This window comes from Sardina pilchardus, chromosome 2 (genome assembly GCF_963854185.1).
Source record: "Sardina pilchardus chromosome 2, fSarPil1.1, whole genome shotgun sequence".
NCBI classification, from domain to species: Eukaryota; Metazoa; Chordata; class Actinopteri; order Clupeiformes; family Clupeidae; genus Sardina; species Sardina pilchardus.
Window position 1 is genome coordinate 12,534,348 of NC_084995.1, and position 14,552 is coordinate 12,548,899.

The 14,552-nt window shown below is 41.6% G+C and overlaps 1 protein-coding gene across 4 annotated transcripts; it reads right to left on the bottom strand.

Moving 5' to 3' along the window:
- Window positions 1-499: 499 nt before the first annotated feature.
- LOC134063507 (SLAM family member 6-like) lies at window positions 500-14,027 on the bottom strand. Of its 4 annotated transcripts, XM_062519039.1 has the most exons (6): window positions 13,440-13,530; window positions 13,279-13,357; window positions 5,937-6,245; window positions 5,451-5,711; window positions 4,648-4,760; window positions 1,183-4,391 (listed from the first exon to the last, which is right to left on the bottom strand). In XM_062519039.1, the coding sequence occupies exons 1-5, from the start codon at window positions 13,497-13,499 to the stop codon at window positions 4,669-4,671; spliced, it is 801 nt and encodes a 266-aa protein (XP_062375023.1). In that variant the 5' UTR covers window positions 13,500-13,530; the 3' UTR covers window positions 1,183-4,391; window positions 4,648-4,668. The 4 variants fall into 4 exon arrangements, with proteins under 4 accessions (XP_062375032.1, XP_062375023.1, XP_062375042.1 ...); XM_062519048.1 differs by lacking the exons at window positions 1,183-4,391; window positions 4,648-4,760 and adding an exon at window positions 500-1,054; XM_062519058.1 differs by lacking the exon at window positions 13,440-13,530 and adding an exon at window positions 13,792-14,027 and having other exon boundaries at window positions 1,183-4,760.
- Window positions 14,028-14,552: the final 525 nt, after the last annotated feature.

A 14,552-nucleotide genomic window follows, 5' to 3' on the forward strand; every position in this document is an offset into this window, starting at 1 on the left:
AGTTTTAGTGCATCAGTGAGTGCTATTTTCATGCAGTCAAGTATCAGTTCTAGTCAGGTGACAATTAGCAAGGCTAGTTTTAATATATAATTGACCTAATTGTGCCTCATCATATGAGGAAGGTATGTGCCCAATGTGTGTGTGTGTGTGTGTGTGTGTGTGTGTGTGTGTGTGTGTGTTGCAGTGTTCAGTAAAGCCCATCAACAGCTAGGTGCATCACCACAATCAGCTTCAGCAGATTGCATCGCCGTTTTGTTTTGTTTGATAATATTTTAATATTTAATATTTTGATCATTTTTTAAACCACCTGCCTGTCTGTTTTTTTAGTTATGATATGTTTGAACAACATGCAAATGCTAATAAAAAATTTAATAAAAGTTTTAAAGGTACAGTCAGCAATTCAAGACATGTTTTTTATGTTTTTATTTAAATTTATTAGCAAATGGTTTGGTCCAAAACAATGACCTACATTATATTTTAACCAAGAACCACCTGGGGTTCATACTTCCCGTACAACTATGGAGGTTAGCTTTTTATTTACAGTATATGGTACGATGCATCGTTCAACTAACCATCATCTAAGTTATGACTGTTTCCCAAAAGTCGTCCTACTGTACACACACCAAAATTAAATGAGAAACTGTCAATGCAAATTCCCATTCACAACAAATGCGTACAATTATTCAATTAAAACAATTGACAGAATATGGCAGCTACCAGAAATGTCCATTACCTAACTTCACAATTGCAAGCAGTTCTCTGACTCTTGGCGAAACTTTGTCATGGGGTGTAGTAATGTTGAAAACACCATGCTGAATAAAAGTCTGTGGATTTTGTGCAGCTGCGGGGTACTCAACATTGAAGATAAAGGACTTGAAACAAATGTCCATTGCTTTGATCAGAGACTCAAGTTCGTATAACGTATCTTCCACCAGAACAAAAACTCTCTTGGCTTAAAGGAGGGTTTCACCAAGTGCGACAACACTAGGCTGACGAGTTGTGCCTTGCTTCAGACACTCTTCGCTTTACGCCTTCAGACGATATCAGTTGCAAGCTGCAATGACAGAAAAAAAGACACAATTCTTTCTAGAGTCCATACTAGTAGTACATATCTAGTACAATTATATACTGTAGTCCACTCTAAATACTGAATGGGACAACCAGAAGGACTCCTAAAACTCGCCGCACAACTAAATTCAGAAGTCAGGGGGAGTTTATCCCTCTCCCACCTACAGAGTAGGTGCAGAGGTGCAAAGTTGCAACCTGTCACCTGTTGCAACACATTAAACTTTTGTTTGTAAAGAGGAGGAATTTCTTTGAGTGGTCAGTCATGTTCACTGATACGCTGACACAAAAATGTTTGCAATGTGTGACTTCCATCATTACTTCAATTGGGTGTATGGATAAAAAAAGTAGGGCTGAGAATTACAAACACATTGTGGCAATTTTTGTCAGTGAACATTACTGACCTCGGCGAGTTTAACGTATTTACAAACAAAAGTTTAGGAAAGATTGCATCTGTGCTATGCAGCCATTTTGTAGGTTGGGGTGTGGGTATGGAGTGCAACTATCGAACATTTCCAAAACAGAAGCTTTTACCAGAATTTTAATGTTAACCATTGTATTTTATAATAAATGATTAGAAAACAAGGATTTATAGAGTAAATGAGTTGGAGTTGGGAGTTGGAGTTTAAAACCGTGTTAAACTCCACACTAGCAACAGAGCAATTGACCCATGGTGTTTTTTGATGATCTTTGCTACAGCACAGCCTCTGCCTGTTACATGTTCACAGACTCATACTGTATGTATTTACTGCATATCTTCAGTGGGCCCTGCCAGGATTAGAGAACCCTTTGTCCTGCTGTAGATGAATGTAATGAGTACATTATTAGAGTAATCTAAAGGCTGTCTGAAGATATTGAAGTCCCTATGGGTGGAACATGGGCCAGCGGTATAATGCACCCCTTAGAAAATCAAATCAGGGCCCCGGCAGTGGCGCAACTGGCTGGGGCACCTGCACCGTACGCTGGCGACCCGGGTTCGATTCCCGCCCCGTGGTCCTTTCCAGATCCCACCCCGACTCTCTATCCCACTCACTTCCTGTCATTCTCTCTACTGTCCTGTCCAAATAAAGGCATAAAAAGCCCAAAAAAAATAAATCTAAAAAAAAAAAGAAAATCAAATCAGGCTTTCATCATTCTAACCCTATCCATTTTAAAGGAACCCTTCACCGGTTTTTCATATTAAAACTACGTTATTCGCTTAATTAAGACGAGTTGATACATACCTCTCACGTTTCAATGTGTGCACTCACTGGCTCTGGCGCGCGGCGCAACTTTGATAGCACTTAGCTAGCCCAATGCATTCATTAGGATCCAAACAGAGATGAAGTTAGAAGCGACCAAACACCTCCATGTTTTCCATGTGCATTTCTAAGCAGGTAAAAGGGATAACTATCGTGTGGCGGAATAATATTGGGAGCACTTAGACTCTGCGCAGTAATATCTTCACTCCAAAGTGAAACTGAACGTGCAAGAGAGAGGATATTACTGCGCCACACAATATAGTTATCCCTCTTACCTGCTTAGAAATGCACCACGTTTTATTTTGTCTCACCATACTTGGTCGTGTGACTACTCGTGTAACTGTATTTTAATAGGGAAAACATGGAGGTGTTTGGTCGCTTCTAACTTCATCTCTGTTTGGATCCTAATGAATGCATTGGGCTAGCTAAGTGCTATCAAAGTGCACGCATTGAAATGTGAGAGGTATGTATCAACTCGCCTTAATTAGGGGAATAACGTAGTTTAATATGAAAAAACGGTGCTTTAAGTCATTCAGTCCTTCTGTTATGATGATACTAAATAAATACAGAGAAGCTGTCAGGTATTGGGTGGTAACCAAATGCAGAAAAGTGGTGGGTGTTTCAAAGAGCAGGTTTATTTTGCAATCAGTCCAATCCAGAAAACAATACACAATATCCAGGTCACAAGCAGGGTTGGTAATCAGAAAAGCTAGCAGGAACAAGAAAACAATAAGAGTTGCTTACAAACTGGGGTCAAACAAGATTTACTGACACGATCTGACAAATGACGTGTGTGTGTGTGTGTGTGTGTGTGTGTGTATGATATGAGACATCTTTTTTCAGAGTATGATGTTGATATCTGAAAATTGGACATGAGCAGACGTTTGGATTTCCTCGGGAAGACTTATTTTGATACTTGTCAAATAAATGTGTAGACAAGGCAAGGCATGTTTATTGATATAGGGCATTTCATACAAAGGGGCAAAAATCAAGTTACTTTACATAAAAGACAAAGACTAGTAAATAAGTGTAAACAGAAGTATACACAAAATAATAAAAAATGATTCTCAGGAGGTGCATTTGAGTATGTGGTAAAAAGCATCTAAGTCTAGATTTTGAAACAGGGAACAGCTGGGGAATTTTTATGTAATTTGGAAGTTTGCCCCAAAAAAACAAATTATGTTGAGACCTGAGAGGTCAGTGGGGTGTCCTACGAAGCGCGATTAGTGGCTTAGCGAGGTATGTTGCGCTCAAAACCAGGGTATGCTGTCATACGAAAGTGGATTTGTTTTAGCGTCGCTGTATCACCATGGTACCTTATGCTCGCAACCAAACCTGCTCGGGAGCGGGTTATGTGCTTAGTTATAGCTCAAATCGTGAAATATCACCGCCCTCTGACCAATTCTAACCAATCCATTATCTTGAACAACGAAGTTATCTCACGTGTGCTAATCTGTCATACTTTGAACAGGTTAGGCCCCGCCTCTGCAAACATTTTGAATCTCGAAGGCGCTTTTAAGTATGTTGTGCGTGCAAATATGTCACTACTATGGACATGCATGCCATACAATATCTGATGACCATCGACTTTCTGATGTTATAGGTTAGACACTAAAAAAGACCACCCTAGATTTCGCTACCGCTCATAAATGCGGAAGTAATCGTTTTTAAACCTAGGCTGTCTTGTGCGTCTCCACGTTTCCCGATTGGTCAAAATCACCCCAACCACGAGAACGCGCACAGATCTGAGCTGAAAGCCTAGTTTGACAAATTTATCACATACCTGCTGTCGTAGGATCACTTAACTTAATACCCGAGTCAAGGCTTTGTGCAGCCTCGATATGTCTAGATAACCTAGATTTGTCTAACTTGCTTCATAGGACACCCCACTGGTGTGCGCTGCTGAAGTATGACAGAGGGATGATTTATGAACAAGCAGTACTTCAGATTCAATTGGGTGACTCATTGGAAGTCAGAGCAGGGAAATACTGGAGTAATATTTCACTTCTCGTTGCCTGCTCAGCATGTTATACATCTGTCTGTTTATGAAGGCCTGTGAAAGGCCCATGGCAGCAATCAACCCTGCTGGAAATAAATCTTTGAATGAGTTTCTTTAAATCATGATTTGACATCAGACCTCTACACTCGGCAAGTTTTTAAGGTGGTAACCTTAGTTATTACTATATTACTGTCAATAAACATTTTTTTATTATTATTATTTCATGTACACCGTCAAAACAGAATGCATTTATGCATATGCAGAGTAGCATACTGTATAACTTTGTAAGTGACTTATAAGTAACAGTAAATGTAAAAAAAGTTAGAGAAGTCATCATCATACCTCTTGTCATCGTTTACCTTTTCATAAGACATTTATCAGTAGCATAATAGACACCACCGGGACAAAGACGGATAAGCATACAGATATGCTCAACTGCAAAGCTCTATTTTTGTCTGCGAAGAAAATGTAGACATTTACTCTAAGTTGTGTTAAAAACAAGGAGTTGATGCAAATATGACATTTCCATTCTCTCCGCCCATTCAATGAGAACAGAGGTAAAGAGGTAGAGGCTTCTGATAGCCACAAACAATTTGCTGGGTCAATGAGGGCTATCTATTTTTAAAACTCTCACTCTGGCGGCTACCAAAGTTTCCAGAGGTGACGGACTGAACTAGCTTACGCACTTTAAACCACAACGTTGTTTGAAACCTCTGCAATGGTAAATAAAATATTGGTTAGAGAAGTAAGCATGCAGCGTTTTCTCTAGATACATGAACTTCACGTAGGGAGAAGGGAGATGAGAGTAGCTAAGAGTGCAGGGACACTAAAAGGGGATGAAGTGCAGTTCAAAAGTGATTGTAACCTTCACATGTTTTATAACTATGGAATCCAAGATGACAAGAGGCATTTTGTTGATTTGACATGGGTTGACCCTGATAGTACTGTACAGTCAGCATCAGCTGTTGAAAAATTGCCATTTTAAACTTTTCGCTTTAAGCATAGTAAGGCTAGTGGGAAAAAGAAATCCCCCTCTCTAGTACTGCTTGTGAAAGTCTTCAGTTGATTACATATTACAGGTTAGGAGGCCCTCATTAAAAAGGTGAGGATAGAATGACAATGAAACAATCAATGTGTATTTTTACCTGAAGACAAATGACACTGCATGCTGAGCTCCATTTTAGCTGTTTTAAAGCCAGCAAGGTTTCTACTATGTGTACATGTGATACTATTATCTTTAACAGAGAGTGAGAGGGTGAAGTCAGTGGAGGCTTTTCTCTCTGGAGAGCAGATGGTGTTGTTACAGATGGAGTTCAGAGAGAGGTTATGACCTCTGCAGGTCACAGTCACATTAGAGTAGTCACATGATTGGTTATGGACAGACAGAATAGGGGCCTCCACTGGATCTGAAACACAAACAAACAAACACACAAACACACACACTTCAATTTCATGTTTGGGAAAGGAAGTCCATCTGCATTTCTCCTACTGATGTTTCCAAAAGTGTGTAAGCATGTGCCCGTGTGTTTGATGGATAAACATGCATGCTTAACCCAAAGTAAAAGTATACTTTAATCTGATATATGAAAACATAACCAGTATAATTAATTTGATAAATCCATAATGCTCACCCAGAACTAAGAGTCTGAACTCAGACTGAACATCTGCTTTTTCAGCACTGATCTCTACTTTGTAGAGTCCAGTGTCACTCGTCTGCAGGTTCTTCAGCTCCAGAGATAAGGTCTTCTTATTAAACTCCAGTCTGCCTTCATGGGTGAATACTGTAAGAGTGTCTTTGTGAGGCATATATTTAATAATTTTCTCTTTGCCAAAGTACCACTGGACGAAATCTATATTATTCCCCTCCAGTTGCTGGTGTTGTTGGAACTCTAGAGTGACAGATCCTCCAGTTTGTCCCACAAAGGACCGAGGAGACCCAGCTGTGAATGAGAACAACATTGTTTGTAGCTACTTGTACTGGAGTGTTGCTGGTTTGAGGATTTGCAATCACTGGGTGTAAGAATGCAGGCCAAGACTTCTTCACAAATGACCAAGTTCATACAGGAAAATTGGAGTGACGCAACCTAACCAATCATCTTTGCTCCTATACGTCTGCGCTAGTTTAAATTCTCAGCGGTCTCCACTGCCAGATTCACTCAGCTCTTGCGCTATGATGCCACTTATTTGCTTTTCTCTCATTGTAAGTGTATTCGTCTCCATACCAATGTCTGTAATCCGGGAGACCGACGATTCCGCCTCCGCCGGGGAGTCAGAAGACAATCAAATGTCGCCACTTTTGATCGCAGGCTCATCGCCTAACCCGGAAGATTCCCCAGTCCGGGCTCGCCGCAGCCAGCGGCTGGCGCTCAAACAACCAACGGTCGCCGACTGGCCCGTGCCTAAGATCCTGGAGGACCTCTTCCATCGTGGGATTTCCCCCCCCCATCAGAGATGTCCCATGAGGAGCTGTTCCGGTTTTTCAGGTCCTCATCCGATCCAGTTTCCCCCTCCTCTCCACATCAACCAACGCCGAAGAAAGCCAAGGCCAAAGGTGGCTGGGTGCAACAAACATGCGGGAACACACACACACACACACACACACACAAACATAAATACACACACACACACAAACATAAATACACACACACACAGACGCATACCTACACACACACACGCATCACTACATACACACATGTACATAAAACATTACACAAACACATGCACAAACACGCCCACACGCATGCACACATACACCCTTACACACACACACACACATTTTTGAGTACGTTTTGTGAGACCACCGGAGCTGAGAAGTGAGTGTGTGTGTGATGTACTATAGCCTGTGTGTGTGGGTGCGTTTCTGTGTGCCCATCTGTGTGGTTGCATGTGTGTGTATATGTGTGTATGTGCATGTTCTGTGTGTATTCTGTGTGTGTTCTCTATCTTTCTCTCTCTCTCTGTGTCTGTGTGTGTTCTGTGTTATCTGTGTGTATTCTGTGTGTTCTCTCTTTCTCTCTCTCTCTGTGTGTGTGCCTGTGTGTGTGTGTGTTTGTGTGTGTGTGTGTGCGAGTGTGTGTTTGTGTGTGTGAGTGTGTGCCTGTGTATGTGTGTGTGTGTGCACGCGCACGCATGTGTGTGTGTGTGTGTGTGTGTGTGTTATCTGATATTGGAGTGACAGTGACGGCAGAGAACACAGTGAACATATACACAGAGACACATAAAACACACACACAAGCAGACACACACATAGACAGAGAAGCACTCATACACAAAAGCAAGCGCACACAATGAACACACTCATTTACATACATAAAAGTTGCAGTAGGGGATGGAGTAGGCGATGGAAACAAAAGCGTGATTGATATTTGCAGAGAGAATGTGCAGGACTGAGCGGCGGTCATATTGTGTTTCGCTTTGCGGTACATCTAGTTGAAATTACAAGTAGAAAAAAGCACCACAATGAGTAAAATACACCCTCCAACCCCTCAATTTGACTAAGTATGGCCTACTGTGATTCCATTACGGTTCAATGTTGCCTGTGGGCAACATACAGATTTTTGCTATTTTCTAAAATATACATTATTTTATATACATAAAAATGATTGAAAATACATCTATGCTTGTCAATGAAGGCTGCCAATTTTTTGAAGGGTGCAAACTGGAGGGAAATTAGTTAAATTCACACTTTTCTAGGGTGAAAATATGACACCCAGCCAAACGTGTGCATGTGCTGAAAGAAGTGTCAAACTAGCAGCCTGTGAGGCATGTTGTTATGGATGTTGAGTTGAACACAGAGCGACACCTAGTGGCCTTGTTATGTTAAGCGGATGTGATACATATATGCCGTGTACTGTGATTGAGAGTCATTCATTAAAATTGTGAACTGAAACATGGTGAAAATAACATGCTGCACAATACTGTATGATTCTGGCATCAGAAGGCATGCAGATGTCCGGTGATCTGGGCCCGTATTCACAAAGAATTTTAGGGCTAAAAGTAGCTCCTGACTGGCAAATTTAGGAGAAACTCCTACAAATAATGGGCGTGTCACTCCTAACTTTAGGACTCCTAATTTTTCTCACTAAAAGTAATTCACAAAGCATTTTAAGCCTAAAAGTAGCTCCTAAGTCTAGGACAGCTTAAAAGAAGTCGAGAGGACTCCTAACTCAGTAAGACCTATTCACAAACCGCTTTTAGTGGCATTTCACGTCGCGATGTAGTGAAATGACCGTGCGGTTACAGGAGCTGTCATGCAAGGGAATCATTGTGCATTGCAACTAAGAGATGCAATAACGCCACCGACAATCAAAAAAACACCACTGCATGTAAACTAAATGTAACGTGTCGTTGTAGGGCTAAATTAAATTAAATTGTTTATCCTCTTCGCGAATGTAGGCTTCATGCTTTCATACAGATTCATTTAAACCATGTTGCAAATATAGGCTACTGTTCCAGTCCGTGTTTCATTATGCTCCTAGGCTATTTGCTTTAGCCTACTCTTTATTAATTTACCCATTTATTCATCATCTTCCATCCTTCACAGTCCGACATAGCGCACGCATTCTCACCAGCTAAGACCTGACACCTGTCACTCAACTCGTCATCGTAGGGGAGGTTTTTGCCATCATTCCCGCGTTATAATCACCAGCCAATCAAGGTGGTCACTTTCATCAAGCTCGTGCATGAGTAATGACGTCAACCATAGCAACGAAGACTCACTTTTAGTTTAGGAGTGGGCGTTTCTCCTTACTAAAAGTAGTTCTGAAAGGCTTTGTGAAAAACTTTTAAGGGAAAACTCCTAGCTAAAATCTTCTAGCGCGATTTAGGAGTACTCTTAGTGGTTAGATAAAATACTTTGTGAATACGGGCCCTGGCGATGAACTGGAAAGTTTTCTGTGCGGAATTTGAGGACTATGTGTTAGCGGCGGGCCTGAATGAGAAGACGGAGGAAGTGCAGGCAACTTCGCTAAGACGGCTAATGGGTAACGAGTGCCGCCACATTTATATGCACAACGTGATATTGAGTGAGGACCAAAAGAAACTACTACAACCAAGCACAACCAAACTGAAACTATATTCTGGGGAAACTATCCTGTCACAGGGGAGATTCCACACAAAATGTGTCATCAGAGGAAAAAAGCATGGCCTGGGGTACGTTTCCCGAAAGCATCGTAAGCCTACGATGATCGTAAAGTCCCTCTTACGACCGTCTTAAGGTTTGCCGACTGTTTCCCGAAACCATCGTAACGTAAGTAAGCTAGCCGAAGCCTAATATGTTACATATCCTGTCTAACAAACATAAAAACGGGGCAACACTCTAATGTTAAATAATAAAAAGTATGTATGCCTGTGTGTGGTATATGGCCTAGGCTACTTGGAATGCTTACATGCAGATGTCAAAGGTTTTCTATTCTCGTATTGATGTGAATTAATGTATAGATCCGAAGTTCAGACGGTAGGCTGTGACGTGCAGTCACCTGACATCACCATCAATCAAATTAGGGGATATTTCAGAACTTTTCTTGTGGACAGCTCCCCTTAAGAGCATCGTAAGATCAGTGCACGCACGTTCACGCTACGAGCATGTTCGGGAAACAGTCGGCAAATCCTAACGATCGATCTTAAGATGAATCGTAGAAAACCCTCGTAAGAGTGTCTATCGGTCGTTATCGGGAAACGCACCCCTGGTCTTTGAGGTAGTGGAAACTCAGCAGGAGCCTCTCCTCTCTGGGGCCACATGCGAGCGTCTGGGCCTAATGACACTCACAATTCCTGAGGAGCTGCACAAACTAGAGGCAGATCGGTTTGCGCCCCTCACTAAAGAGCAGCTGCTGACTGCCTACACGGATGTCTTCATGGACCCAATTGAGTCAGTCCCAGGTGAGATACATTTTGAGCTGGATCCAATGTGCACCTTGAAATGTTCCAGTGGCGTTGAGGGAGAAGGTCAAGGACGAGCTAGATAGGCACATCAGAGCAGGCAATATCACACCAGTGAGCGAGCCCACGGCATGGATAAGTAACTTGGTGACTGTCGCAAAACCAGACCCTAAACCCTTTAACCGAGCATTGCTGAGGTCTCACTGTCACATGCCAACGTTGAAGGATGTGTTGTACAAGCTACCCAAGGCACGTCTCTTCACACTGGTGGATGCTCGTGACGCTTTTCTAGATTGCAAGCTTGATGAAAACAGCAGTCGTCTGACGACCTTCTGGACACCCTGGGGCCGCATGAGGTGGCTCAAACTCCCTCTCGGTGTCTCTGTAGCACCAGAACTCTACCAACGCAAACAGCATGAACTGCTAGCAGGCCTGATTGGCGTTGAACCAATAGCCGATGACATCCTGGTGGTTGGGTGTGGCGATACAGAGTCGGACGCAGAACGAGACCATGACAACAATCTCCACACGCAGTGCCCGCCTCTCACGCCCACCTCAAAGACTGAACTGGTGACTTTGATGGAACTCATGCACTAACATGTACGAGACATGAGAACATGGGCTCGACTAGGGTGTAGGCGGATCGCTGCCCTAATGCCCACACACAAACACACACACACACACACAGACAGACACACACACACACACACACACACACACAGACAGTGGCAGCATACACAGGACGAAACCTCACTAGATTTTCTTTTTGGACTGTAAATGCTAGACATGTTCAAATGTGATACTATAATAACAATGAGTTATTGATATAGAGTTATGTTATTACAGTAATGTTATACAGCCTGCAATGGTTATTGAAAAGTGAATTGTTTGAAGTGTTTGATAACAGAACATTAATCTAAAGGAAAGAAGATGTTATGGATGTTGAGTTGAGCACAGAGCGACACCTAGTGGCCTTGTTATGTTAAGCGGATGTGATACATATGCCGTGTACTGTGATTGAGAGCATGGAGGTATTATAAGAACTGGAGAAAGTGAAGAATGCTAGGCTAGTGAAAATTGCCAAAATTGAAAGTTTTTTTCAGGCTTCCACATGGCGTTTCAAGGGGCTTGTTTCCGGTACCGTTTTACTTAGCCAATTAAGTGCCAGGTTACCGATTGACGTAAGGTAGCCTACAGAAGGAGAGCTCGTGCCCACACTAAGCTCTTGCATAAGCTGAGAGTGGAACAGCCACCAATCAGCATGAGGAAAACGCAGGGAAAACGGCACCGGACATGATGTATTTCTGGAAATGGCGACGAGGAAGTGCTTTGCTAATCGGCGAAGCTAATCAGTCAAATCCTGACCCCCTGATTGAGAGTCATTCATTAAAATCGTGAACTGAAACACGTGACCATTATTTTGCATTTCCATTGGTTAGTATTGAGTTGTTGGGGCAGCCGTGGTGTACTGGTTAGCGCATCGGGCTTGTAACCGGAGGGTTGCCGGTCGATCCCCGACCAGTCCACCACGGCTGAAGTGCCCTTGAGCAAGGCACCTAACCCCTCACTGCTCCCCGAGCGCCGCTGGTTGGGCAGGCAGCTCACTGCTCTGGGTTGTGTGATTCACCTCACTGTGTGTTCACTGTGTGCTGTGCTGTGTGTTCACTAATTCGGTTAAATTGGGTTAAATGCAGAGAACTGAATTTCCCTCACGGGATCAAAAAAGTATATATTCTATTCTATTCTATTCTATTCCAGTTCTTAAAGTGGTATTTACTTATTTAAGGGATGCCTCATTTTATTACAACAAGGCAAAATAGGCTATTTTGCCTACAGGAAACACCATACCAAAGAGGGTTCTGATTGTGTTCACTTTTCCACTGCAATATTAAACTACACTCATTTGAAAGGGAACAGGATTGGTGATTTCGTCGCCTGTTTCAAAATAAGTCAAATAACCATTCCAATGACTACGACGCTGATTAGTTAAAGCAAATTAAGCTAACAAATCTTGCATAGTTCTGCTTTAAGATAGTAATCTCAAAAGGGAAAATCAGCATAATGAACACAAAAGCGGAGATATACTGACTAAACATTTTAAGTAAGAATAGCTACCGTATTAGATTTTAGCCTACAGTGTAGAATGACAAATCATTAGCGTGTCCATTTATGTGTAGAGGATATGACTTACTAAAGCATTATTTTCTGCTGGTGAGGAAGATGATTTCCATAACCATTGTGTATTTTCCGGTCAAAAATACAGAAATTGTTTGAAAGGTGAATTGACTGAGTTTTCTTTATAAACCGCTCATATCTCTTCCTTGCTGGCTGTAGAGAAGAGAGCTCGACTTACAGTAAAGCAATCACCCCTATCGGTGGACCGTATCATTACAATAAGGATCTGGTTCAGATGTAGGCCTAGTAAAACAAAACCAACATTTTAATGACATTTGAAAACTGATCCACGGGCCGCATTGTGTGAGGAGGAAGGCCACATCCCAGATACAAGCTTAAATTTTTGTGAAGTGGTTGCTGGGTATAATAACATTATTGACCTAAAGTATGAAGCAAATCCAAGATAGTTTTCTCAAATCTGTTGATTTAACATGGAATGACCGTATGAAGTGAGGCAGACAAATCTAAAATTATCGCATGGTTATGTGTAGGCTATGCAGTTATCTAGGGCAGCCGTGGCGTACAGTAAACTGGTTAAAGCTTCGGGCTTGTAACCGAAGGGTTGCCGCTTTGATTCTCGACCACTGCTCACTGCTCCCCGTGCACCGCTGAATGAACACAGCTCACCGCTCCGGGTTAGTGTCTGTGTGGTGTGTGTGTTCATTAGTTCACGGATGGGATAAATGCATAGACCAAATTCCTTCCCAAGAAGCCTGATTTACATTTATATCTAAGAGAAGCCTGGTAGCAGAAGCCCTATGGCCAGGAACATTTTATGGACATGTGGTCAGCTCAAGATAAATGATTAAGAAATAAAACAACAATCTGAAAGGAATAGGGGAAACAGCCCATAGACATACCGGCACAGCATGTGTGTAAACTGTAGCAAATATAGCAGCCAAGAGAAAAATAGGTCACCTGTTTGAAGTGTGTAGACCAGAAGAAGCAGCACAATGGGGACACTCATTTTCTTTTCACAGAGGCACAAGTTCACTAACTGCAATGAAACAAATTGCCATAAGCCGTTAAGTAGCAAATTAAACTAAAACCATCAATTCTTTGTAGTCAGGAAGTCATACTTCGCCAACAAGATCTAGATCCTCATGTGCATCTTTTGAGACATTTCCTGAAATTGTCATTTCACATAGTAAAAACACTCCGCACCCAACAAGCAGCCACACCCAACCTCTGTCAAAGCTCATATTTTTAAAAGACATAGCATAAGCAGCAAGACCACATTTGCATGCCACATTTTGTTGTCTAAATGAATCACATCTGTAAGGTTTCAACTAATGAAAACAAAACGCCATCTCAATCTTGTGTTGTATGCGTTAATTTAACTTTATTGTTTCTCCATGGTTAGAAGTCAGCTTCATTAAAAAGCTGTATACAGTAACTTAAACCCATTCTCCTCAAAGTAAATATTATTACCTGTTTGGAGGAATTTGACGTCCCGTCTTTTCCAGACTTGTAGATTTAAGAACAGCAACACTTTTGTACCAATGAATAATACACATAGGACTAACACACTCATATCATCTATCTATATATTTAACTGTCAAAGACATGGCGACTATATTTCACATATTCCACATAATAATGCACACGATTCCCCTCCAAAATGTGCTAGTTTCGTTCTGTTAGTCTCTTCATGCAGTTCAAAACGAAAAGCTTCGCAAAAGTGTGGAGCTTTGAGAACTGTGTGTCTGATGAGAACGTGACTTTCAGTTGTCCCCACATCCTCTCTTCACACAATGCAAATCAACTATCCTTACTTAATGTGTTTTTTGTCTTTTGGTTGATTTTATAGATTTTGAGATTACTTTTTTAAAATGGGTGTCATTTTATGTTGAGGTGAAAAAGTAAACACATCATTTAAATCAAGTAAACTATTTGAATTGCTGAAGTTTGTGCTGCACAGTTAGTTAGTTAACCTTACTTTTAAATAGCATGCAAACCAATTGCCTTGAGCTAAAGGCCACTAAAGGTGGTCTAAAAATATTAGTGTGTGGCCCTTTTTGAACAAGCAAGGTATTAGTAATTAGTGTAATAGTGACTATTTCACTGTCCAAGGATCTTCTTGAGTTTAAAGGGATAATCCGGAGTGAAATGCACTTTAGATAAATTTTTCGGACTATTGGGGGTTCATACGTTGAGTTGACACCAAAATCATGTCATTCGGATGTATTTTG

Excerpts from the sequence above, each read along its gene's own strand:
- LOC134063507 (XM_062519039.1), bottom strand. The coding sequence starts at position 13,499 with ATGACAATTTCAGGAAATGTCTCAAAAGATGCACATGAGGATCTAGAT. Across the intron at positions 13,358-13,439 it reads ATCTAGATCTTGTTGGCGAA|TTAGTGAACTTGTGCCTCTG; the intron begins GTATGACTTCCT and ends GTTTCATTGCAG. Across the intron at positions 4,761-5,450 it reads GCAGTGTCATTTGTCTTCAG|ACAAAAATAGAGCTTTGCAG; the intron begins GTAAAAATACAC and ends TTTTCTTCGCAG.